General features: G+C 38.7%; 1 protein-coding gene across 1 annotated transcript; it reads right to left on the reverse strand.

Moving 5' to 3' along the window:
• Positions 1-584: 584 nt before the first annotated feature.
• On the reverse strand, positions 585-2,517 carry LOC129777219 (GDNF-inducible zinc finger protein 1-like). Its single transcript, XM_055783367.1, has 3 exons — positions 2,358-2,517; positions 2,159-2,282; positions 585-2,055 (listed from the first exon to the last, which is right to left on the reverse strand). Exons 1-3 carry the CDS (start codon positions 2,420-2,422, stop codon positions 847-849), a joined length of 1,398 nt encoding a protein of 465 aa, XP_055639342.1. The 5' UTR covers positions 2,423-2,517; the 3' UTR covers positions 585-846.
• Between the last annotated feature and the right edge of the window lie 20,759 nt (positions 2,518-23,276).

The raw sequence follows: 23,276 nt of genomic DNA on the forward strand, positions 1-23,276 counted from the left end.
ACGGGTAGTTTAAATCGGTGCAGCTCCATTGCCTCTGCCAATGCTTACTCATACGATAAATGCTGAATGTTGTTTCTGAAAAGTTATAAAGCGGGTAGCTAATAAATTGTGGTTTGAAAAGTATAAACTGAAAATAGTACTCCAGTTATCATGAGTCATTCATGATCTACATAATCTGCCTGTATCTACAAATATATGTGATATCTCTCTTCCTCTGGACTTATTTGAGCATCGCTTTTATTTTGAATTCTTAAATCTTTGATGTTAATGCGATGAATTTGAATTTCTTATTTGATTTCTAAACGCTATAGTCTCGTATCTACAAGATCTCATTATCTGTATTTATATCATAAAGATACCAACAGACGCCAACCAATAGCGCAGATTACGCTTGTGTCCTAAATAAACATAGGTTCCATATAGCTTCAAGAGGATGTGCCGTATTAAAAATATATGACTATGGATATGGGAACAAAAGCAAAGGTATAAAAATGGGGTTTTCTTTCATCTAGGGGATTCCCTATTTCGGATGAGTTACCCATCTTTTGTCAAAGCACATTTGGTGAAAATATTTCATAGGGGATTATCAAATAATTTTTTATTTTGTTTCTGTCATTTCAATAAAAATTTTTATAATTAAAATTCTGTGGGAAATATACTTATTCATAACGTTGCTTAAATTTGTAAATATAAAATGTCTTATTGGAATCTAATGTACTCTACTAAGCATCCAGCTAGCATTTGCGCAAAAAAAATTATAATTTGGTTTTTCGTTCTGCTAATCAATCACTTGCATTTTTCATTTGAACACTTATTGCATTTTTCTATAGAAGCGATTCATGAATGTTACGTGAGGTCAACAATTTCTATCGTTGGCTCCACAACAATTACATCCGAGCTGTTATTGTTCAGTGGCCTAAGTAATTCATCCAAGTCTATTTTCTCAAGTAGCAGATCGAGATTGAGTGGTTCTAGCTCTACTCGACAAGGACGAACATCGGTGTGCTTTGCAAGACTTTGTTTATCATCAAAACATGCATCACAATAGTCACATTTATATGTGGGTATTTCGTCATAGCACACATACTCGAAAGGATCAAATTCATCCTCGATGAAACTCCTAGATTGAGTTGATTTCCGCCTTGGCCGACTGCCACTTGACGGATAATCACTGCCATAATCAGAGTTTATCGATGGTGTTCGTGCCGGGCTGGTGAAGCTATGGCAAGATGTTCGTCTTCGTGGATAGACAGCCTCCCCACAGGCCGCCCTATGCATCAATGATTTGTAGTGCTGTTGAAGTCCATTGAATGAGGTAAAGAATCGTTGACACCGTTTACACTCATACGTTTCAGGTTTCGCGTGTTTATGTCTGTAATGTTCGCTCAGTTCTTCTGCTGTGAGAAATGTTTTTGTGCAAAACTTACACTCTAATTCATGTTTCTGCTCAGAATGGTAGAGATCGATGTGTTGTCTTATTTGAATACGATAAGGGAATGACACATCGCAAAATCCACATTGAAATAGATTACTATCATCGATAGAACCAACGGTGGAAGTGCGAGATATCCGTCCATTTGAGTTTCTTATCGATGAATCTTTATTCAAACGAGCGAGAGGAATTATTAAAGAAGGAACTTTGCTTTCCCCAATACTTGGTCCTCGATTTTGCGGTGACTCTTGGGTGTCTGTTTCATAAGCAGCTTGTCGAACTGGAATATTTTCGTCCGCATCTTCATCACATTGTTCATCGAAATCACTCCACGATATATCACTTTCGCTCGTTGAAGCCTCCATCATGCTTCGTGTCGATTTTCTGCGCGAGTTTGCGCGTTTCCTTTTGTTAGCTGGACTTGGATCTGTTTGTCCAGGGACGGTGCGAATAACTAAACGAATTGGTTCATGCTCAGGAAGCGATTTTTCATGATTGTTCAACAGATTTTGTATGATCTTATTGTTACGCTGACACATTTCCAGAAATTGATAACTTCTATATATAGATGTTTTACATGAAACACAGATTGATGTGGGTCCTATCGCCGCATTCTCATCGACCTAAAAATCAGTCGCATAATGAGTATTAGACAATATATTAATTTGGCTTCACTTCTCTTTATTTGTAAACAAATACTTGAGAAAGTATGTCAGCATTACTTACTTGTACGCCGGTGCATGCAAAAATTTTATAAGCCATTGTATTATCTCCAGGGTGAATGAATATTGGTTCAGTGTCTTCAGCCCGCATAAGACATAATCGACAAATGTATCGGAATGATGCTGATCTGTACAAATTCCAGCATAAGTAGAATGATTGGTTAATGGTCTCTGAAAAAATTCGTGAAATTCAAAATATTTACCCGGACCCAGCAGGAGGGTTTGTGGTTTCCTTCGGTAAGTTACATTTGCAACAGGCTTCTTTCATTTTGGATGGAAACAATAAAATTACGATAATTTTATCTAGAATGCAACTTCTGTTAATCTTTCAAGGCGCCATGTTTTCATTTGCTTCAAATTTCATGCCCAGCGGGTGACGTATTATTGTTTGAAATGGATAAACATATGAATAATGGCTTGCAGAACACTGGTGGGCCAATTCGATTAAACAGTTGTGAGGCCGTTTAATACCAGGGACAGACATACAGCTGTACTTGCGCTGTAAAAGTACAGCGTTGTACAGGTACTATCGTACAATGACAGACATACTGGTTGGTTGTACATTGTACCGTATGTCAAACTGACAATCAGAATTTTTCCAATTTTCACCACATATTTCAATGAAACATGTGTTCTATTTAGCGTCTAAACTATCAAACACAACAAATATGTTTCCAATCTGAGTTATTAACTCAAGAGAAAGTCAGTGAAAAGAATGTTTGCCAAGTGTTTTGATTCGATTGTTCATGCTACCCACCACTAACCGTCTATGGGGCTGCGCACAGTACAACTGTAGCCATGTACAGCGGTAATACTTATGACAGACATACAGCTGTACTTGCGTTGTACTTCGAAAATTGTATGTCTGTCACCATGTACAGCGCTAGAACCATGCAAGCAACTCGGTACAATCGCTGTACCTGTACCGACCTATTTTACCGCTGTACATGGCTACAGTTGTACTGTGCGCAGCGCCATAGACGATTAGTGGTGGGTAGCATGAACAAAACGAATCAAAACATTTGGTATACAATCTTTTCATTGACTTTCTCTTGAGTTAATAACTCAGATTGGAAACATATTTGTTGTGTTTGATAGTTTAGACGCTAAATAAAAACCTTTTTCATTGAAATATTGGTGAAAATACAATGCAATAACTTCAAACTTCTGATTGTCAGTCTGACATGCGGTACAATGTACAACCAAAGTATGTGTGTCATGCTATCGTGGTACCTGTACAACGCTGTACACGTACAGCGCTAGTACAGTTGTATGTCTGTCCATGGTATAAAATAGGTCGGTACAGGTACAGCGATTGTACTGAGTTGCTTGCATGGTTCTAGCCAAGGAGCTGGAATTGCCAGGTGGTTCGTTTTCGACAGTCTGAGGATTAGGCATGGAAGATGCGAGAGGGGATGAAAAATGACAGCGACTATTTTTGTTTATAAACAAACCAGGTCCAATTTGTATGCTACATAGCGTTTCCTGCACACAATTACCTACGCTGGGCCGGTTTCAATCGAACTAGCTATTGTGCCCACAACCCGTACGATCAGTTGAGTCTCTAGCTGAAGCAGCAGTCGCCGGGAAACGACATGCCTGGATATCCGCAGCGTACCGCTGCGCTCACTCAATCGTAATGGGTCGTCAACGACTAAAGTGATCAAAGCGAATGGAACTAAGAGCAGTACGGTACAAGCCCGCCGGTTTCATATACCCACTAGCACAGCTCCCACAATCGCTGAATTACCAATCCCAGCAGCAACGGCAACAACCCTCAAGTCCCGTAAAACAGCAATGAAGACAATATCTTGCAGCAGTCACCGAAACACAACAATGATACCAACAGCGTAAACATGCAAATACATAGCGGTATGTACTCCTCGATTGCATGGCATTTGTAATCCTCTTTCTCGGAAACTCTAGCCGTTTATTTGGCCGCTGACAATTCGAACTCAAGTAATGGCTGAACAGCAATTCTGACATAACGTTCCACCTTATTATACCGCCTTGGTTCTAGCGCTGTACATGGTGACAGACATACAATTTTCGAAGTACAATGCTAGTACAGTTGTATGTCTGTCATAAGTATAATACTTATGACAGACATACAACTGTACTTGCGCTGTACTTCGAAAATTGTATGTCTGTCACTATGTACAGCGCTAGAACCATGCAAGCAACTCGGTACAATCGCTGTATCGGTACCGAGATGTTTTACCACTGTACATGGCTACAGTTGTACTGTGCGCAGCGCCATAGACGGTTAGTGGTGGGTAGCATGAACAAATCGAATCAAAACACTTGGTAAACGTCCTTTTTATTGACTTTCTCTTGAGCTAATAACTCAGATTGGAAACTTGTTTGTTGTGTTTGATAGTATAGACACTAAATAAAAACCTTTTTCATTGAAATATGTGGTGAAAATTGGAAAATTTTCTGATTGTCAGTTTGACGTACGGTACAATGTACAACCAAAGTATGTCTGTCATGGTACGATGGTACCTGTACAACGCTGTACACGTACAACGCTAGTACAGCTGTATGTCTGTCCATGATATAAGGGGATATTCTAGTGCAGAGGCACGAATTTCGAACGTTTTAATAACAAATAACACAAAGAATACCTTCACTATTTATTTTCCATTTTTTGTTTTTTTTTATTCTTTTAACAATACGACAAGGATTAAACGAAAAAAAAAATTCAAAATAAGAATAGTTACGAGCAAGGCGTTTTACTATAGGTGGACCGCAATGTCAAAATTGATGTCCGGCCATTGCTCGTGAAAAAACAAATTTGTTTACAAAACAAATCGTATCTTTTGGTGACAAATGTATTCGTTGGCAAAATAGCTGCTCGCGCTTTACTGTAGCTACTGTCCTCCCGTGGCCGAGTGGTTAGCGTCCCACATTATCATGCCTGGGGTTCGGGTTCGATTCCCGATCTGGCCGGCAGATTTTTCATCAAAGAAATTTCTTCCGACTTGCACACGCGTATTCTAGAGCTTGCCACTTCAGAACTAATGTATGCGTGTTTTTCGGCATAGAAATCTAAACTAAGTACTACTAATAAAAAAGACGCAAGTTATACCTACGTTGAGAAGGCAAAAGTTCCACTGGGAACGTTAGAGCCACCCAAGAAGAAGAAGAGCTTTACTGTAGCTAGGTAATTTTCAAGATGTCCATTATAATAATTTCTCATAATTGCTTCTATTTTTTCAGATATCTACAATTAGCGGTCGAATCATGACAGTGCAGAAGGATGTTTTTAGTATATCTTTTCGCTCCTAGCCGCGCAATCATGTTCTTCTGTTTGACTCTCATCGGTGGGAAAAGAGTACTATCAGCTTACGGCGATGGTGACAAAAAATAACGCTGACTTCAGGACTAGGACTAGGGTTTAGAACTAGGGTGGAACGAGTGAGATAGTTTGGCTTTATGAGTGTCACGGATAGAAAGTTCATATCAGGGCCGGTAGGAGACATATCAAGTGATACTCATATGGCTCACATCGCAAAGGTTCATGCCCTCGAAATTGGAAAAGATGTAAATAGAATTTCCCACATGTGCTGTGTACAGCGGAGGTATATGACCTCAAAAGGAAGCACTTATTTGAATAATTGACACCAAGCTCATTTGTATGCGATAAACGACTCCAGGACTAAAGATAGGAAATCTACAACGAAGCGTGAAAAACCATAAATAGAGCAAAAATTTAAGATCCCGAAGGCAAGTAGAAAACCATAACAGCGCAGGAAATCGCTGTCACACAGCATAGATGTAATTGTTTATGTTCCTGAAAACAAAGAGAAAGAGAAAATAAATATGCTGCGCATGGGTACTTATCGCCCATCTGTTCCCACGCGCTAAGTACAGCATTGGAAGAATTTATATTAGATGGAGCTGATCGGGAGGCGATCTGATGTAGTGGTAACATTCGTACCTCTCACGCTAAGGTCACGAGTTCAATTCTCACTCCCGACATTCTTCCAAAAAAAAAGTGGAAGTAAAGTGACGAACCAGCCAAAAGTGTTAAAAGTCACTATAATAGAGAAAACAAAACGGAGCCGGACGTTTATCGCTCACAGACGGGAGGTCTGGTAATAAAAAGAATAAACAAGGAATAGTTCTTTCCTGCTTTATGTTTGCGGTGGAAAACGCTAGCAAGAGTACGCGATATTGGTTATCGGTAGGTTAGGTTAAGTCTGAATATATGAGCTGAAATTTGACTAATAAACTCTCTTGCATTTGTGGTGTCCGGTTGGACACTTGCATTTTTAAGAGTAAACGACTTAGAACGTTACGAAACCTCTTTGGGAACTTGAGAAAACAACCAAGGGCTCTAGCAAGATTCGTTCAATCCAATTAGATCTCAAGTCTACGATTGACGCGTCTAGTCTACAGTTCTTTCTCTCTGAAGTGTTCGTAATTATTGTATATATACCTTGACTGGTATAATGTATAAATTGTAATTAGTGTGTATATTCTGTTTAACGGTCACCAACACAGTTATGGTGAAATCCCATAAACGCAGACTAAGGTCTGAACGAAGCGATAATAAAATGAGAAGTCATTTATACTCGAGTGCTCAGATCAAAAGTCGAGTTTCTATTATAAACCCGAAACAGAATTCAACACTCTGTTTCGGTCTTAGCAAGTTCCCGTTCCATCCAGCTTCGCCCCCTCGATTTTAGACGCCACAAGGAGGTTAGGGTCCACTGTAATTCATCATTAAATATTTATTTGCATTCGAAGAGCAATTCACGCTTAACTTTTCAATAAGACCCACAATGAAAACGATGAACTCTCGTCAATTGACCGAACACCTCAAATGCTGCGTGTAGTGATCCCCGATTTTTGAAATTAATCGTTCATCAGCTAATCGAATAGTTTTCAGCAGTTTGTTATTCGATACGATTAATCGACCCAAATAATCGATTAATCGATTAATCGCAACACTGAGAGAAATAATTAGTTAGACTAATACCTAAACCTCATTTGCTAGAAAACCATGTGGAATCAAAAATATGTTCATTCCGCCTGAAAATCAATTATTATCTTTACGCTCCCCTAAAATCGTAAACGAAGCTCAATTCGCGTTGACGGCATTGAGCTACGTTTATGAACTTAAGGGAGCGTCAAAGATAATGATTGATTTTCAGGACAAAACTGCAGCAGCCGTACGTTTTTTCCTCTCTGCGTTTGGATCGATTAATCGACGTAAATTATTCGTTCGCTTCGATTATTGGTTATGCAGTATTCGTTCGATTAATAATCGATTTCTGTAGGAAGTATTCGATTAATCGATTAATCGAACGATTATCGGGGATCACTAGCTGCGTGTACTGAGCGAAACACTATCATAGCAGCAGTTGCTTTTTGCATCTCTCTCTGAGCTATCATTCGAGATACAACGAAGAAATAATCGAGACTCGAATTGTGCAAGTATGAACAGTTCTAATTTATACTTGTTCAATATAATCATTGTTCTTCAATTTAATTTCAGAAGCCGATTGATCTGAACAGAGGCAAAATATGGATGACGACTCAAGACTTGCTGAAACTAATAAAAGTCACAGGAGGGTTGTGTCCAAGACACGACCGCATAGTTGACATAGGATTCCGTTAGGCTATTTGTTGATTTTGGATACTTTTGAAGAATTACATAGTTAAACTCATTGGTAATGATTTGGTGGCCCTGAAAAGGGCTGTTTTGTTGGGTTGTTGTGTATTGTTTGTTCACCACCAGTACTTACCAAGCGATGATGACAGAAGGATGGTAAACAGTCGTTGGATGGTGCGTATCAGATAAAAGATACCGAAGTGGAACGAGATATGATGAAAACCGCCCTGTTATCTTAGACGAGAAACCTCCTGTGTTATGAATTGATGAAGTAAAGAAAAAAAACTCACCAATGTAATATAAGATAATTACCAAGACCGAACACAATTATCAATTTTTCTCATCTGTAAAAACATGTTATAGAGAATACATATTTGAAATCGAAAAGACAATTTTCTTTTATAATTTTTACTTTCTGAGTGTTTATTCAAACCAATTCGAATTTCAATTGGACTAACAATACCTAATACCATGGATGGTTCCAATCGTATCAACGAGCGCTTGTTCAATTCTCTTATTTGATTCATTCAACGCACACAATAATATGTTTTAAATCACTCATGAAACAGAAAAATGACGCGTCAACGAAAACACTGAATGAACACAGCGTGAGAGTCATCGTTTGGTATTTGTGCGCGTGTTCATCGATGCTTGCTTATATCATTTTATGATTCGTTCGTTAGTTTCTGCCGTCGCTTTACTTTCGTTTCCTGATCCGATTGGGTGCTTAGCCTCGGAGCTTTGGATCGAATCGCTTTGTGATAGAGTGGTGTCGCTCTCAGAAAAGAATTGAATCGCAAGGCAAAAATGCGATGCGATGAAAATATAACTTTTCGATGTGCTAATGCTCGCAGGTGCGCACCTAACAGTTGTGGTCTAATAACTTTTAAAAAGAAAGCCAATAGGGTTCAGTTTGCTTACTAAACAGTAACTATATATAACCGCAATCTATAAAATAGAGGCGAATGAACTGAAAAGTTTAAAGCCTCTTTAATCCAACATCATCATCATCTATAAATGCTTCGAGTTTTGCTTGTCCAATATTTATTATAATACAAATTGTCAAAAGCGGATTTTTGTCCAATAGTGGAGGCACAAGTTCGCAGCCTATGGGGCAAACGATCGCACTTATTGAAATAAGCTTTTGAGATAACTTGTATCAAAAATCAATGATTTATCATTGGTAGCGTGTGAAAAAAATCATTAATAGCGTGTGTAGGCATCATCCAAGTGCTCCCTTGGCCGAGTGGTTAGCGTCATAACTAACATGCCGGGTTTTCGGGTTCGATTCCCGTTCTGGTCGGGGGAATTTTTCGTCAAAGAAATTTCCTCCGACTTGCACTGTGATCACGCGTATTCTAGAGCTTGCCACTCAGAATGCATTCAAGGCGTGTTATTTGGCATAGAAATCTCAACTAAGTACTAATAAAAATGACGCAAGTAATACTACGTTGAGACGGCGAAGTTCCTCTAGGAACGTTAGTGCCATTGAAGAAGAAGAAGAAGGCATCATCCAAGAGGGGATGGGTAGTTGATTACTTGCTGGCTAGACTGATTTGTTGTAAATTTCGAAAAGGCATACGATGCATCCTCATGAAGCTAGATCTCGTCCCTCTAGTTTTGTAACCTGGTTGTATCCGCGCTGGACTTTGATGGCTTTCGCAAAAACACCAAATCTTTGAAGAAATCGTTTTGTCCAATGGTCTGCAATGGATGATCAGTTTCTCAGACTGCTCACTCTCGACTAGAGATTAAACGGAATGTTGATTTTATTTTCACTCCGGATAATCGAATTTTCCGGATAATCGAATCATAAGAAAATTAAAAGGAAATCTCTCGGTAAACGTAAAATAACTATGATTTGCACTGACTTATTTGTACAATGCAGTATCTTAGCCACAAATTGACTAGCGCCCCATGGGGGAGGAATAATGTTTTGAAATTCGAAAAAAACATTGCCTTGTAACAGCTCATGAACCAAAATATTATTCAAATGATCAAGTCCAAATACAAGCAAAAGCTTGGCATCCAGGAGCCAAGGAGAGTTCGATGAGATGGTTAAGCGAATCAACATTAGGGATGCTATGTTTTGGGTGGCCGAGGCTTGGTACGAGGTACCGAATGATTCCATTGATCCCGTTGTCGGCTGTAAAAGAACGCATGAACGCATGAACGGTGATTCTGTGGTTTCCGGATGACTCAAACTTTGGCGTCTTTACGACAACAGTAAGTAAAGTCTGAACGAACTAAAATATTGTATAGTGTATTTTTTCGAGGTAATCTTTTTTTCAGGAAGTCCCATTCGTAAATTTGAGATGACCATTCTCATTGGCACTCTGCACATCGTTACTCGTGAATTTATTTTTAAACCAAAATAAATAATAATTTGCAAGAAAAAAATTAAATTAAATTAAATCTATTCTGCGATAATATCATAACATATGAAAATGCGAAATAGACATCTTTTGAGAATCCAATAAATCAAAGAACTATCTGATTCAAAGATTAATCACTTATTTTGTATTCTTTGCAACAATCTCAACACTCCTACCCCAACTTTTCCTTTTCCTTACTACATCCATGATTGTTCGAAAGATCATATGATGCACTGTTGATAACCGAATTAAAACATACTAAACAGACATTGCTCATCCTAACTATATCCATATTTCATCAAATTATCGTATTAGGTATATTTAAATATTAAATCGATGTATTCATTTAAATTTGGAATTGCCAACGTATATAAATTTACTGCAGATAATCGAAACTAGTTGTATAGATAATAATTCCAGCTAATAACCCCTTTTCCAGCTCTCTTCTCTATCTAGCTTCGTACAAATTTGTTCAAATAACCATATTTATAAAGTATATTAACAAATTGTTCAAAACTTTCGATCAAAAAAAATGGGTGGGTTATATCTATGATATAACCGCAAGGTTGACGTGGGACTACCTTAGCTTAGTAATCATTTGTTCGTATTGATCAAATTTTTGATTGAATGAAACAATTTCCGAATTCAATTGAATTTAATATATTTGCGTTGTGAGACCGTGTTAGGGAAACGCACTCTAGTCTGCACAAAGGCAAGCGAGTACAAAAGTACTCGCGGTTTGCATGTATTTGCAATGCCGATTTCCCCAGACACCTTGGTTTAGAAATCTTTATAGGTAAACAGATTCAGTCGGAACAAGAATACTCCCGAGCTGCATGAATTTGCAATCCCAATTTCCCTAGACACCTTGATTCTGAAGCCTATGTTGAGGAAACACATTTTAGTCGGAACAAAAATGCCCCCGACTTGCATGAATTTGCAATGCCAATTTTCCCAAGCTCCTTGGATTTGAAGTCTGTGTTAGGGAAACACATTTCGGTGGGAACAAAAGCTCCCCCTACTTTCATGTATTTGCAATGTCGATTTCTCCAACGCTGCTTGGTTTTGAAGTCTGTGTTAGGGAACATATTTCGGAGAGAACAAAAGTCCCCCTACTTTCATGTATTTGCAATTCCGATTACCCCAAGGCTGCTTGGTTTTGAAGTCTGTGTTGGGGAAACCGTAAAGCGGGCCAATCAAAACGAGGCAGTTTGGGCGTTTAGATAATGCTAAACATTTTAAAGTTATTCAATTATTTATCTAATGAAAAATAACATTTTATTAATTGTGATAGATGCGTAGAAATATTCCCTATCAATTGATGCAAACATCTTTCCGATCCAGTAGAAAATGTTCGAGTTATAAGCATTCGAAATCTTGCATTTTTTTCCTGCATGTTCAGTGTTTATGTTTCATTTTACCCCCCATATATTCCGGTTAGACGTAGTCCCACGTCAAAAAAAATCAAAACCAAAATACTCCGGATGATCGAGTCCGACCTGTACTTACTCTTTCTTAACTTATATTAAAATTATTTCAATATAACCCCAAAAAATCATAATTGTAACCTTTTCTGTTATTAAGTTCTTAACAGAAGAAAAGCTGTTCAATATTTCTTGCAGCATACGTGATAATCTATTAATATGTGTTCTTCGCCTTAACTCAGTTTTTAAAGTGATTTAATTCATCCTCTTTAAAACAAAATTATTGATTGTCGGTCTGGGAGACCATTTGCGCGAGTATATTAGGATTAAAAACAGGTTAAAAACGTTTTGTTGGGAGAAGTAATGGATACAATCTGGAACGTAACGTTATTTGATGGTGTGAAAAGTTCTTTCGGATTTACATTAGAACTTCATTTCTTTCCTGAAGAAACATTCCGCAAAAACTGAAATATGTATATTCGGAAGATTACTGTATCGTATTTATTTTCCATCGATTGGTGAAACGCTATACTCCATGCGAAAACTGGTAAATATTGACCATCCGGATAACATAAAAGACGGGTGGGTAATGTCGGGGACATAACCGGAGTGACGTAGGACTATACAAACGGAACAGCTTTTGTTAAATATATATTTTAAATATATTGTTTTATTTTCTTCTCCTACGTGAATACCTACCTATCTACCTGAAAAATTGATTAGTTTACTGTTTACTCTTTATGAACATGTTGATGGTTCTGAAAAGAACCTTTGGTGTTGTGTTTTTGTTATCACTCGATATTCCCATCTTGTTCGGTTAAACCTTCCTGTTTAGCTATTGCGTTTGCCACTCGTCACAGCTTTCACAGTTGGAAAATTTCTTCCTATCCAGCTTGTACATGTTGTTCAGTAAATTACATTTAATGCGACGTGCCGGAGAAACACTTTGCCACTCACTGAAACTAATTGTTGCCTTGATGAGCGCCGAACCGAAGCTGCTCTGTTCTTGATGCGGGTTTTCTGATTGTCGTGAGCAGCTTTGCAAGCCAACTCGAGCACTCCTACGGCCGAAACTCTATAATCGCTGCTAGGAATATTGGTGCTCCGGCACCAATCCGTTCGGCCTAGTTACCCTTGCGGAGCAATCAGTGAATGCGACCAACAGGGAACTGGAGACCTGCACGGTTCGAGTGAGACTTTGCCTTTCCCTTAACTTGTCCTCCTTTGTTACGTCCACGATGCCGATGCCGTACAACCACACGGGTTTACGGTTTGAAAGAAAATAAGATATTTTTTTGGGGTCCGCGTGTTTTATACTCTAGCGGTACACACTCACAGAATAGAGACAAATCGGCAGACTCAGCCAGAGTGGCGAGTCCAACGAGACGAACGAATGAGCGTTAAAAGGGAGCGATGGCAAAAAAATACATTCATTACGATTTGTTCGCTCGTTGGATTCACATGCAGGCTAAAAAGGGTCCTTTTCAGGATCACAAAATTATCTTCAATCTAAAGAGTTTATTGTTTTGTTATCACTCGATATCCCCATCTTGTTCGGCTAAACCTTCCTGTTTAGCGATTTGTTGCCACTCGCCACAGCTTTCACAGTTGGAAAATTTCTTCCCATCCAGCTTTGTGACATGTTGTACAGTAAATTACATTTAATGCGACGTGCCGAAGCGCCACTCAGTGTCGCATTGGAGGCGATTTTAACCTGTAATTGAACATTTGCGATGACAGTGGTACAGTGTCGACTTTCAATGTGGGGTCATAATTTGGATCTCTATGTTTACAAAAATGTCCAACTAAATAAGTCGCATTACATGTCCGTCCAATTAGCTAACTGTCGAACTAATTGTAAATTGCTGTACTTTCAATCTGGAAACAATTTAAGAATTGGTGAAAATTGAATAATCAGGAAAGTCCCCAACTATCAATAAGCTCAGAACAACTGCCAAATTCACATACTCATCAGATCCTGGCAAACAAATTATGAAAAAATCAATTTGTGTTTTATTATTATTTTGGATAATGTTTTAGAAAGCATTGAACTGTATTTCGTAAACTCTTTTTTGGAAGGTTTAATGGCCCTGAAAAGCGCCTTGTTTTATGGAATGGTTCCAATTTAGACAACTTAGTACTCGTGGTTTTGAAAAAAAACCATTTCGAATGCCCTCGATGCCGCCTTGTTCTGGATTTGCCACCAACGCAGTTAGTATAAAGAACAAACTTTTTTCTTCTGGTACCTGATGCCGTTTTGCGATTGCGTTTGCCACTCGCCACTCGCTGCAACTGCCTGTTGTCTTGATGTCCACCGAACCAAATGTGTTCTGTTCCGAATGCGGGTTTTCTTATCGTCGCGAGCAGCTTTGCTAGCTAACTCGATCACTTCGGCGGCCGAAACTAAACACGGTTCGAGCGGGATTTTGCCTTTCCCTTCATTTTTCCTCCTTTACCATGTCCAGACATGGCTGCTTGGGTTGGTTTGTTGATGTGTTGTGATGCGAACCGATGTGGTGTACGGTTTGAATGAGAGTGATCGTTACGGAAGGAAGGAAGGTCTTGAATTATAGAGACTTTAAACTTTTGCAGTTCATTCGTCTCTAGCCTTGAGAAAGGCCCTTTGAAAACTCTACTCTATTCTACTCCAGCGCTACCACCTCCGCCCTCTTGCCTTGAGAAAGGCACTCGATCCCTCGCCGTCCAGCCCGTCCAGCAACGATGTTGTCCAGTCGGTGTCCACACAAAGAATGATCGTTACGGAAGGAAGGAAGGTCTTGAATTATAGAGACTTTAAACTTTTGCAGTTCATTCGTCTCCAGCCTTGAGAAAGGCCCTTTGAAAACTCTACTCTACTCTATTACTCTACTCCAGCGCTACCACCTCCGCCCTCTTGCCTTGAGAAAGGCACTCGATCCCTCGCCGTCCAGCTCGTCCAGCAACGATGTTGTCCAGTCGGTGTCCACACAAAGAATGATCGTTACGGCAGCGGAGCGGGGATTTTTAAGCTGACTGGCTGGCTCGAGAATTACGCATGTGTGAGACTGCGACCAATGTATCGTTCATTTTTTTCTTTTTCCTTTCCAAGCGTGCTTCATTCTATTTCGCTGCTGCCGCTGGTTGCCCGTTTTGGTCGGTACGATTTGAGGAGCACAAAATGGACCAATCAAAAATGGGCACATAGTGCATTTTGACAACGCTTGATATTTCACAATTATTCAATTATTTATCTCAAGAAAAATGAAATGTTATTCGTTATGATAGATGCGTAGATATATTTCCTATCAATTGATGCAAAAACCTTTGCGATCTATTGAGAAATGCTCGAGTTATAAGCGTTCCAAATCTTGCATTTTTTCCTACTTGTTCAGTGCCTAGATTTCCATTTCACCCCCTATATCTTCCGGTTAGACGTAGTCCTACGTCAAAAATTCTTGCTATCAATTTCATATCATATCTGTGTGTATTTTCTCATGCACCAGACTTTTTTATTCGATGTTTTCTTCTTTACGTTACCGGTGGTCCTGTTTATTTTGGTCGTTAAAAGTTACTTGCTGGCGGTTTTCCAATGTCCTTTATGCTGCTATTCTTCGGAAGCAAACTACTGTACCACAAGCATTTACAAATCATAACATCTTTTATCGCATATACAATTAACCCACATTAATCTAAAATATGTATTACACCTGATAAATTTAAAGAATAAGTAGGGGACATTCAAAAACAACTGATCGAATAAAAATCGCCGCCCTGCTTATAAATATTTGTACGGTATGCATCACAATATACAGACATTTGCTGCATTGGCCCTTAAAACGCTTGCTGTCGGTATGATAATTGTTCAAATGAGTACAATCACGGGAAAATTATCGCTTGGCGATCCTTCTCTGTCTCATCCGCACACAAATCCGATTTACGGAGAGTGAATCATTGGTCGACAGAGCTGCTGTTCTTTCTACTTACGAGACAGAATGAACTTGTCTACCACATGTTTGGATTCGCTCACTCACTGAGTGGTATCGTATGATGCGAGACGAACACATTGATTGAAGAAGTTTTTTTCACATGCTGAAAAAAGTTGGATGCTTTCGGTGATTCTCTCGTCAATCGCCAACATTGCCTAATACTACTTGTAGATCATTAGGAAATCACTTTTTCTAATATTTCTTCACTATTACAATTATTCTCGCCGTATAAACTTTCCTTGAGTGAAAATGAACACAAGAAAACAGACAGCTTAAACCAAACGACCCATTCTCAAGCAGGAACACACCTTGGTTTTTATTTATGAAAATTGAAATAAATCGTTTCATATATCAAGTTATTTTTAACACAACTGCTACTATATACAATTTTACACTTACACTTGTGCTAAATTTTTCACAATACACGATCGGTCATTGATATGAAATTTCACGAAACAACCAACATTAAACTTCCACAATTAAATTTTATTTGCTAGAATTAATCGTATCACTCACCTTACTTGCAATATAAAAATGGATCCGACTTGCATATATTTGCAATGCCGATATTCCCCGGGCACCTTGGTTTTGATGTCTCTGTTAGGGAATACATTTCGGTAGGAACAAAAGTTCCCCCTACTTTCATGTATTTGAAATGCCGATTTTCCCCAGGCAGCTTGGTTTTGATGTCTCTGTCTCCGTATGTTCTCAATTTCGTCCAATCAGATTCAGGGTCAGGGTTGAGATTTTCCAATTGTTCGATAGTTAGTTTCATGACATATATTATTTTCTTCAATATAAAAAATTGTTGTGGAGTGCCGAAATCGATTGACGCAAATATTTCATCAATCTATCATTAAATTACTGAGCAATAAGCGTTTGAAATTCGACAATTTTCACGATGAGAGCGATTTTCGATTTTCAATTTGTACCCCAATATGTTCCCGAAAGACGTAATCCTACGTCAAAATTGTCGGAGCTATGTAGGTGCTGCTGCTGTAGAGTCGCTCTAATTCGGCTTAAGGTAATATTATATTATCAGACACGTAGCGTAACCGGCACGGCACGTTTCATGCAAGACAAATATTATTGCGTGTGTTTCAAATGTACATGCGTATATATAGCGGAACGGCTCCGGACATACACAGCACGTTTCAGGCAAATGCATGAAAAAATTCTCGAAAAGAATATTTTGCCGGTGCCGGGCACGAGCTACACGGGCGAGTAGCACCATACATACAAATCAAACGTCGAAGTTCGTGGTATGGGTGCGATCGTCGCTCTTCGGTACGACATCGGTTCAATCATCAGTAGCATTTCTCCGCTCCGTCTGCGCTGTCGGTCCCTACAGAGAAGTTGCTATGCCTGATGATATGAATACATCATGTATTTGTCTGCCGGTGTCGGTACGTGCCGTTAACGCTACGTGCTGGATAATATAAAACGGCCTTTATACGAATGATATCGCAAACCCTCCTGCTCACTATCCCAGAACAGGAGGAAGTATAATTACTTAGTATAACCGAATAGATTATGATAATTGCATAAATATAAAATAATATTGTTATTTGTGATCAATGGGGTTTCATTGGTTTTCTGTTTACTTAAAAACATTAACAACTCAACCTTAATATGGATCGAGCTGCAAGCTCGTCGATGTTATGCGCATATTGGCAATAAAGTGACGTCAAGTCGATCGTTGACATTGTATTAGACTCAATTTTGGCAGGCAAAGCGGAATTTTGGGTCTTAGGGTGGGTTTAGTGATATATTCATGTGAAGAAATATGATGAAATTTATAGAAATCGCATCAACCATTTACACTAGCGTGAATTTCCATAATGAATATATTCATATTTTAGGTGAATTTATTCACCTGAAGTAGAACTGCATCCAACTTTAGTGATTTCTCACCAGTGAGAAATTCTCAAGCGTTTACATATGCTGAATTTATTCATGTTATATATACCTCGAATAAGTGTATCATATTTATTCTCACTCGTTTACACCTATTTCACGTGAATAAATCCATCTATAGCTATAGATCTCCCTAATGTAAACCCGCCATTATCTGTTTCGATTGATTCTCTTCATCGACATTCTCTACCGTTAATAATTTAGCGGTTAATATATTTAATGATGTGTTCGACAATCCAGAGTGTAGAGGGAAACCTCATTTATCAAACTATATTGCAGAACTAGCGCAAAATCTTTTTACAAGACCGTGGTTATCGAATCAGAAGGTCAACGAGATAATTGATCAAAACAGATAGGTCCTATTGAAAAATTAAGCGTTAGTTCGCTCCCGTTAGTGAAATGAACCACCGTTCTTAGTTCTGTGGCAGTAAATAATTCAGTAATGGCTTTAATTGAGTGGCTCAAAATGAAAGGGGTGTAACTGACATCATCGATTTCTCTACATCGACTCTCTCATTTGGTCATAACTTAGCTGCATACACATTTCCAGCTGTATTTGACAATGTGGAAGATAGGTCAGAACCTCATCTATCGGATTCTATAGCAAACTCAAATTGGAACATTTTTGCAGTTGAGTTATCAACTAAAGAAAAAGTCGATGAAGAGAAATCGATCAAGTCACTTACACCGCTTTCCTTCTGAGCCCCTCAATTATGAGAATTATTAGAACGCTTTCACTTAACTTCAATTGTGTGTGCAGGTTGTCATATTTGAAAAGAACAAGATGCTGAACGATAGGTGTTTCGTTATTGGCGATCTAATACTTATGACAGACATACAGCTGTACTTGCCAGGTGTATGACACGATTATCGCTATCTCACTCTACCTACCGTCACCGCCTATCTCACTATCCCTCTGCTGTAATGGGCACCTTACACGATCAACCGGATTGACAATAAGTGTCTTCAATATCGTGACAGCTAGGCTTTCAACATCTGATCTAACCTCAATCAATATTTTTCCACCTTACACGGTCAATATCGCCCTCAACCCGAGACAACGAAAATATCCGCGATGGCTAGTGGCGACATTCGAGTTTGGGATCCAAACTATTCTCTATCAGATTAGAAGGCTAAAAGGCAATTTTCAATTGGTAAAATTTGAATGAAAATATCTACTTAGTAATATTTAATAAGTTGAAGCGCGTAGTCCTAACCTTAACTTAACCTACTTCCTCTGAATTTTCAGATATTCCTACTAAACAGTATTATTATAATATAACGTCAATTTCAGACATAATTTTTGTATGGGATTTTCTCACCACTTGCAGAAAAAAAAGTGATTTGCATTCACATAGAATACTAATTTGATTCGTAAAAGTTAATTTTCGTTCATAATTTACACTTTAGAATTCGGTTTTTCTTCTCAAAAATACATCATAATACTCGTTTCACAAATACAGACTGTTCCTTTCAGTTTCAGAGATGCCAGATTATTTTAGTTTGCGAAAATATATGCAAGTTATTTTATCTGCAAGCAAATGTTTATATTCCATAAATGAGACTATGACAGTAGAACCCCGATTATCATCGAGCGGGTGATCCGCCCTGCGGATTATTCGTGACTGCGAGTTCCATAGTAAATCAATAGGCCTTTCCGGAATTTGTTAGTGAGTGGTAGGCCCATGCTCTTTTGTTGTGGTCATGGCTTTTACATTATTTAGCCACTGGTGTACACGACCTTATAGGTGGATAGTTGATTGATTTTTGTATTGATAGAACATAGTTTTTATGTTGAAACATCTCTTTTCGTGTTTGCATTTTTTTGTCCTTTAATGGGTCATCGCGATATTCGTTAATCGCGGTGAGTTTGCCCGACTATTCCGCGGAGAATCGGGATTCTACTGTAGCTTGAATTAACACATGATGTTTTTTCATCTGTGATTTCCCCAGATCTTCTCATTCTCCAAATTTTATAGCGGAGTGTGAAGAAACACACAACCCGCTCACTAGCGCAAAGAATGACCGAGTTCAACGTTAAAAAATTCCTAAAACGTTGTTAAGTTTCATCCACTCTCTCACCATCACATTGTCAGTTTACTTTGAAGTTTTGATTTGTATCGTGAAAAGTATCGTATTTTGCTATTCAAAGTATCGGTTTTCCAAACCAAAAGCTTCCATTTATGATACCTACAATTTCAGTAGTTTATAAATTTTAATTGCAATCGCAAAAAAGACTAACAAAAATTAAATGTGCGCTTGCATATCTGGCAACTCAGTCTGGAAGTCCGTGAGGTAAAACGTCAACATCATGCATCTATATGAAATGTCACGATATTGATGCTCGAAAATCAGAAAATCCGGATTTCTGCGTCGTCGGCCATGTTCAGTTGTCATTATGCTCTCAAATGTCATCATATTGTCAATAAAGTTGACCGTGTAAGGTCCGCTTAAAAGTTCATCATCGACATCACGATATGTCAGATGGTGGTAAATTGGTAATTCGCGATGATGTCGACGTCTGGTGGCGACTTCAAGTTAGAGCCATAATTTGGGTCCCAAAGTCGTTAGTGTGATCTCTACCAGATTAGAAGACACGGAGTCGGTTTTCAAATTTTAAAATTTGAATGAAAATTTTCACATTATGTTATTTAATTATTAGAAACACGTATTTCTGACTTTCATTCATCCATATGGTTATACAATTCCAAAATTGTTGCTGATTTTTTTCTCTATAATATAAAGTTGTCTTCATAACCAATTTTCGTATGAGACTTTTTCCCCACCTGCAAACAAAAATGTTTTTAATTCAAACAGAATACTAATTTGATAGGGAAAAGCTAATTTTCATTCATAATTTTAATTTTGAAAACGTTCACTCCGACTGAAAATCAGCTGTTCTTTGACGCTCCCCTAAACTAGTAAACGAAGCTCACCGCCGTTAACGCGGATCGCTGTTTTGAAGAAAACAAATACTTCTGACGTGTGAGATGTTGGCATCAAAAACATGGCGGGTGCCATACGGCTGGTACTTGCGCTGTACTTCGAAAAATGTATGTCTGTCACCATGTACAGCGCTAGAATCATGCAAGCAACTCGGTACAATCGCTGTATCTGTACCGACCTGTTTCACCGTTGTACATGACTACAGTTGTACGGTGCGCAGCGCCACAAACGGTTAGTGGTGGGTAGCATGAACAAACTGAATCAAAACACTTGGTAAATATTATTTTCATTAACTTTCTCTTGAGTTAATAACTCAGATTGGAAACTTGTTTGTTGTGTTTGATAGTTCAGACGCTAAATAAAAAACTTTTTCATTGAAACATGAGGTGAAAATTGGTCGAATTTCTGATTGTCAATTTGACATGCGGTGCAATGTACAACCAAAGTATGTATGTCATGCTACGATGGTACCTGTACAACGCTGTACACGTACAACGCAAGTACAGCTGTATGTCTGTCCCTGGTATAATACTTATGACAGACATACAGCTGTACTTGCGTTGTTCTTCGAAAATTGTATGTCTGTCACCATGTACAGCGCTAGAACCATGCAAGCAACTCGGTACAATCGCTGTACCTGTACCGACCTATTTTACCGCTGTACATGGCTACAGCTGTACTGTGCGCAGCGCCATAGACGGTTAGTGGTGGGTATCATGAACAAACCGATCAAAACACTTGGTAAACGTTCTTTTCATTGACTTTCTCTTGAGTTATTAACTCAGATTTTAAACTTGTTTGTTATGTTTGATAGTTTGAACGCTAAATAAAAACCTTTTTCATTGAAATATGTAATGAAAATCGGAAAAAATTCTGATTGTCAGTTTGACATGCGGTACAATGTACAACCAAAGTATGTCTGTCATGGTACGATGGTACCTGTACAACACTGTACACGTACAACGCTAGTACAACTGTATGTCTGTCCATGATATAATACTTATACTTATGACAGACATACAACTGTACTTGCGCTGTACTTCGAAAATTGTATGTTTGTCACTATGTACAGCGCTAGAACCATGCAAGCAACTCGGTACAATCGCTGTATCTGTACCGAGATGTTTTACCACTGTACATGGCTACAGTTGTACTGTGCGCAGCGCCATAGACGGTTAGTGATGGGTAGCATGAACAAATCGAATCAAAACACTTGGTAAACGTCCTTTTTATTGACTTTCTCTTGAGCTAATAACTCAGATTGGAAACTTGTTTGTTGTGTTTGATAGTATAGACACTAAATAAAAACCTTTTTCATTGAAATATGTGGTGAAAATTGGAAAATTTTCTGATTGTCAGTTTGACGTACGGTACAATGTACAACCAAAGTATGTATGTCATGGTACGATGGTACCTGTACAACGCTGTACACGTACAACGCTAGTACAGCTGTATGTCTGTCCATGATATTATGACAGACATACAGCTGTACTACCGTTGTACTTCGAAAATTGTATGTCTGTCACCATGTACAGCGCTAGAACCATGCAAGCAACTCGGTACAATCGCTGTATCTGTACCGACCTGTTTCACCGATGTACATAGTTACAGCTGTACTGTGCGCAGCGCTATAGACGGTTAGTGGTGGGTAGCATGAACAAACTGTATCAAAACACTTGGTAAACACTCCTTTCATTGGCTTTCTCTTGAGTTAAGAACTCAGATTGGAAGCTTGTTTGTTGTGTTTGATAGTTTAGACGGCAAATTAAAACATTTTTCATTGAAATATGTGGTAAAAAGACGGGTGGGTAATGTCGGGGACATAACCGGAGTGACGTAGGACTATACAAAGGGGACAGCTTTTGTTAAATATATATTTTAAATATATTGTTTCATTTTCTTCTCCTACGTGAATACCTACCTATCTACCTGAAAAATGGATTAGTTTACTGTTTACTCTTTATAAATATGTTGATGGTTCTGAAAAGAACCTTTGGTGTTGTGTTTTTGTTATCACTCGATATTCCCATCTTGTTCGGTGAAACCTTCCTGTTTAGCTATTGCGTTTGCTACTCGTCATAGCTTTCACAGTTGGAAAATTTCTTCCCATCCAGCTTGTGACATGTTGTTCAGTAAATTACATTTAATGCGACGTGCCGGAGAAACACTTTGCCACTCACTGAAACTAATTGTTGCCTTGATGAGCGCCGAACCGAAGCTGCTCTGTTCTTGATGCGGGTTTTCTGATTGTCGTGAGCAGCTTTGCAAGCCAACTCGAGCACTCCGACGGCCGAAAATCTAGATTCGCTGTTAGGTATACTGGTGCTCCGGCAACAATCCGTTCGGCCTAGTTACCCTTGCGGAGCAATCAGTGAATGCGACCAACAGGGAACTGGAGACCTGCACGGTTCGAGTGAGACTTTGCCTTTCCCTTAACTTGTCCTTCTTTGTTACGTCCATGATGCCGATGCCGTACAACCACACGGGTTTACGGTTTGAAAGAAAATAAGATATTTTTTTGGGGTCCGCGTGTTTTATACTCTAGCGGTACACACTCACAGGATAGAGACAAATCGGCAGACTCAGCCAGAGGGGCGAGTCCAACGAGACGAACGAATGAGCGTTAAAAGGGAGTGATGACAAAAAAATACATTCATTACGATTTGTTCGCTCGTTGGATTCACATGCAGGCTAAAAAGGGTCCTTTTCAGGATCACAAAATTATCTTCAATCAAAAGAGTTTTTTGTTTTGTTATCACTCGATATCCCCATCTTGTTCGGCTAAACCTTTCTGTTTAGCGATTGCATTTGCCACTCGCCACAGCTTTCACAGTTGGAAAATTTCTTCCCATCCAGCTTGTGACATATTTTA

The sequence above is a fragment of the Toxorhynchites rutilus genome, chromosome 3, assembly GCF_029784135.1.
Source record: "Toxorhynchites rutilus septentrionalis strain SRP chromosome 3, ASM2978413v1, whole genome shotgun sequence".
Lineage (NCBI taxonomy): Eukaryota > Metazoa > Arthropoda > Insecta > Diptera > Culicidae > Toxorhynchites > Toxorhynchites rutilus.

What these genes read in the sequence shown, in the direction of transcription:
- LOC129777219 (XM_055783367.1), bottom strand. Translation starts at nt 2,422, where the DNA reads ATGAAAGAAGCCTGTTGCAAATGTAACTTACCGAAGGAAACCACAAAC. An exon ending in AACCCTCCTGCTGGGTCCGG is followed by an intron (nt 2,283 to 2,357) that starts GTAAATATTTTG and finishes GAATTTGTACAG; the next exon opens with ATCAGCATCATTCCGATACA. An exon ending in TTGCATGCACCGGCGTACAA is followed by an intron (nt 2,056 to 2,158) that starts GTAAGTAATGCT and finishes ACTGATTTTTAG; the next exon opens with GTCGATGAGAATGCGGCGAT.